The sequence below is a fragment of the Porites lutea genome, chromosome 9, assembly GCF_958299795.1.
Source record: "Porites lutea chromosome 9, jaPorLute2.1, whole genome shotgun sequence".
Taxonomy (NCBI): domain Eukaryota; kingdom Metazoa; phylum Cnidaria; class Anthozoa; order Scleractinia; family Poritidae; genus Porites; species Porites lutea.
In genome coordinates, this window is record NC_133209.1 from 7,650,950 (window position 1) to 7,655,411 (window position 4,462).

General features: G+C 51.9%; 1 protein-coding gene across 1 annotated transcript; it reads right to left on the reverse strand.

The window, feature by feature from the left end:
* Positions 1-1,099: 1,099 nt before the first annotated feature.
* LOC140948824 (uncharacterized) lies at positions 1,100-2,272 on the reverse strand. The gene has a single exon (XM_073398098.1). The coding sequence runs from the start codon at positions 2,270-2,272 to the stop codon at positions 1,100-1,102; it is 1,173 nt and encodes a 390-aa protein (XP_073254199.1).
* Positions 2,273-4,462: the final 2,190 nt, after the last annotated feature.

Here is a 4,462-nt window from a genome sequence, read left to right on the forward strand (position 1 = left end):
TCGTTAAACAAAGGACTGTTCAGTGCAGAGTAGTCATAATAGCCTACAAGGTCGGTAACTAATCAGAGCGCGAAAAAGACAATAGGGGTATTGTTTTAGAGGGTCACGTGACTTATTAGTATTGGAAAAACGTCATCACTGTTCACGTGACCCATTTCGACCAATCAGAAAGCAGCCAACCCCAACTGCTCCCCAGCCCGCTGGCATTCATAGGAAGGCACATACGTACATGGAGTTAGTATGAATGCGCAGTTCTCCCAATTGCTTTTGCCCTGCGCAGTCACGTGAATGGCATCGTAGGTGCATGCGCAGACCGCCAAAATACGCCCCAGGTCCCCCGCATTTATATGAGCGCATTTCCGCATAGACCTACTGCGCATGCGTAAACACTGAAAAGAATCGCCAGACCCCTCGCATCACCGGAAGTCAATGAAAACCACACTGTATTGAGGTCAAAATCATGTTTTTTAATTTAATGAAAATCTCGACAAAGTGGCCTTGGTTACAAGCGGGACGTGTGTGATGTCCTAATGACGTCACGCCCTGGAATGAAGGAAATTACAACTCTAACAAGAGGTCGACTTCGTCCCCAATCCTCTTGAGCCATAGGGATAACTCGATTTGGTGGCCACATCGACCACGCGCTTGTCAAACACCAATCCATACTGCTTCACGCACGGAACGACTTGGATTTGTTTCTTTTCTAAATCCCTTCGGAAATGATAGGGTGTGACAATGTTCAAGTTTCTGCGAGAGTCCTGAGGCGTGTTTAATTCCGAGATGATGTTGGCTTTCATGGTGTGGAAATTGAGGATGGCGGAGCCGCGGACCTTCAAGGTGAAACCGCGTACCTTACAAACGACTTTACCTCCACGGGTCTGGTACCCATAATTCTCGGCGCCCCCGGAAACAAACTCGGTGATGACATCCCCATCCAATTCATCCGTCATATCTCCCAAAAAATCGCCGATCGCAATGCTGGGTTGGCCTGGACGCCACTTGTACACGACACTGTCGGTATCATAGTAAAGGACTTGCTGTTGAAGGGTATCGAGGGACTCGTAGAGTTTGAGCCGAGCATGACACGTGGTGGAAGCCGCTACGAAGATGTTCGTTTTGGTCCCTTTGACCGCCTTCTCTTGGACGCTGGTGTAGACGGCCTCCAAGATGTCGTCGGTACAGAGGCGGAAAGTGCTGATATCGAGAGCGGCATTGGAGATGAGACTGAACAAATGTGTAGGGTCCTTGACTGTGACGGTTGTGGTTTGTTGACACGCTCGCCAAATTTGCCCCAGAAGCTGTTCAGCATCAGCTTGGCGGTAACCTTGCGTCCGGGATTTTTGGCAATGCTGGCGATGTCCAGTCGGATGCCCTCCCGTTCCTGGTAGCGAAGAATGTAGTCTCGTTTCTGCTCCACGGTCTGACACCAACTCGGCCACCCCGCCGATTCCCGTTTTAACTTTAAGCAGGTATTGACATAGTCCTTGAAGAGACCTGTTCGGTGTTGTTCGGGGGGAAAATGCCAGATTTCGTGGATCTTGTCCAGAGTGTACCCCTTTTCCACCGCTTTGACCAGCTCGGGCGTGCACCAGGTCCCGCGTAGCGTGCGATCGGCATCGCAATGAGGGCAATAATGGGTTCTGTTCAACATGGGTTTAGCTTGCTCTTCCTGAACACAGGAGCAGCAGAGAGGAAAGGTGAGTTTTTGGCCACTGCACACGGGCAAGACGGGGTGGAACAGGCCAGCAGGGGGAAGAATGTTCACGGTGGCGATGCCAAAATACGACCCCAGGGACTGGTCGACGGGTTGCGTGATGATCTGCGGATGACCGATGGGGTAAGGGCAGTTCTTGTTCTCCCACGGGTAAAGGGAGGTCACATCCACATAGCGTATCTCTTCACCCTCCCCAGCCACAGCATGCAGCGCCACGGCGCCTGTTTGACCCCCAAAGAAGGCCTCGCGAGGTTCCAGGGGTGGTGCAAGATAGAAGGAGCTCAGAAAACGTTGAACCGCCACATTCGTGTCGACCAGTTGGTCCCATTCGCACTCCCACATTTCTATGACAATGTGACCCGCTTGGAGCAGGGCCATGCCTTTGGATAGAGTGGCTTGATACAGTTCTTCAACGCTTCTGTCCGGGGCAGCATAGTGCTTGGCGAAATAGGTATGGACGATGGTCCGGACGGACTGTCGCCCCCGTTGCGGACGTGGCGGATGCGGTCCGCACTGGCCCCCTGCTTGGGAATTTGGTGTTCTTGGTAATAGAGCCATTGCAGGGCCTTGAGCGATTGATTGACCTTCGCCCCTCGCCAGCCACCAAAAGGTTCGACCGCGATGGTGTTTGGGGTCAAATGGTGCTTGCGCCAATACAGATTGCAGGCACTGACGATGGTGATGCACTTGGCCATGGGATTGAAGCCAGCCTGACGTTCAAATTCTTGCTGAAAGGCTTCACAACCGGCTTTTAACAGAGCGACATCGGACTTGCAGTACTCGATTATTTCTCGCTGGAAATGAAAGCGGACATTACGACGAACCTGGTAAGCGTGCCAACGGGTCATCAGGATCGTAAAACTCCAAATCGGGGATTCGGCCCACGTACTGTTGATGGTCAGGGGTATTGAACAAATGGGGAAAGAACCCCTTCTTTAATTCGGTCAAATTGAAGGTGCTTGGAAAGGACGCGAGTGGCATAGGCAAGAAACACAACGAGTCGATGAATTTGAGGGGTCCGCTCTTGAAGGACAGGACTCTGGCCCCCACCGTCAGTTGGTCTTCCACCTCGCGTTGTTGCTGGTACAGTTTGTGCAGAATAAACATACCGTCGAAGCCTTTGTGAAAGACTACGAGAATCTCTCGTTCGTCCTCCCTGTCCGGTACCTCGGTGAGATCATCCAACGCCTATAAAAACTGCAGGGCACAGTCCTCCCCTTCCGACACATGGATGGTCGCTTCTTCACTGGCGCAAACACGCCCTCCGCATTCTACATGGCTTCAAAATCGGCGTAAACAAACAGGGGAGGGGGTGGCGCCACCATGCAACCCCCCTCCTCTGTTGGTTCTGACTCCTCTTCCTCCACCACGGGTTGAATGTAACACTTGTGGTCCTGGATGGACACCCATTCCTGACACACGGGACATTTGGCGTGCCCACACTTGTGACGTCGGTCGGGAACAACGGTGTACTGGGCTTGGCACTTTAGACAGGTTTTGACGGATTGACATTGCTTGGTGACCACATGATGGCGTTTGCAATAGCCACCGAAAAACGTGCAGTGACACAGGGTGCAATAGCCTGTGGGCCGGGTGCCACGCACATAATCCTGACAGTCAAATCGACCGCACGCGGAACAACGTCTCCCTTGACAGATATGATTGGTCCTATCGTTGGTGTTGAACCTCCGTTCATAGACCACGCAATAATACGAACGGTTCACAAAGGCAGGAAAGGACGTGCAGCCATTAAAATGATCATTGGATTTCAATAAACAAATCTGATGGGGGGCAGCGGGTCCTTTGAAAATCAGAAAGAACGGTTTCATCCGGGTCATCACCAAGAGTTGGTATTGAGAGCCCAACGACTGTTGAAATTGGCAAAGCTCTGGCAAGCCACAGGGACCCTCAGCCACCCCCGCTTGCTGATGTAGGTCTTGGACTTGACGTTGGTGCACTGGGTACCCTTCTTTAAACTGTCCCATTGGCGAAGTTCGTCCACGCCTTGATCTTTGTGGCAGTGCGCTCGCATGGTGACAATGGCGCGAGCACAGCATAAGGCATCTCTGTTTTTGATGGTGACGATGCATCGTTTTTTCTTGTTTTCTCGGTCCAGACACAGACGACCAGGATTGTGTTTTTTTACGATAACGGGACCCTGGGCCTGGCATGGACACAAACACGACATCCACCTGGAAACCGCGATCAGGGTTGAACGCTTCATTGCTGTTTAATTTGCCGGCTAAGGTGGCCAACATCTCATCCAATCGAGCGGTGCGTTGCAAAAACTCCCCCACAGTAATATTGGCCGTTTGGTATGCATGGGTGAATCCATGAGCCGTGATGGCAAAATTGACAAAATAATGGGCGGGTCGCTGCTCTCGGTCGAGTTTAGCCTCGATGGCATGATGCAACGCTTCGGTTAAAGCCATCCCAATATTACCCCCAGCCACAGGATCCCTCAATTGACGCAATTGCGCATTGAATTGCGCCTGCTCCACGACATCGCCTCAGCGGCGTTGTCAGCCAATAGGTTGCATATGGAATTGAAAGAGGGGACCTCGGGCAGCGCCGCCTCCCAATTGCTCCCACCGGTCCAACAGGGCATCCTCGTCATTGTCTTCGTCATTGTCTTCGATACAATAGGTTGTCCGCCATGACGGGGGAGAAAATTTGAATTTTTCCCGTGCCAGACACTGGCTTTTATAGACCAAAAAAAAAAACACGCGATATCACCACGCCATTCTT

Bases quoted from the DNA above. Each gene is read 5' to 3' on its own strand.
- LOC140948824 (XM_073398098.1), bottom strand. From the start codon at position 2,272: ATGGCTCTATTACCAAGAACACCAAATTCCCAAGCAGGGGGCCAGTGC.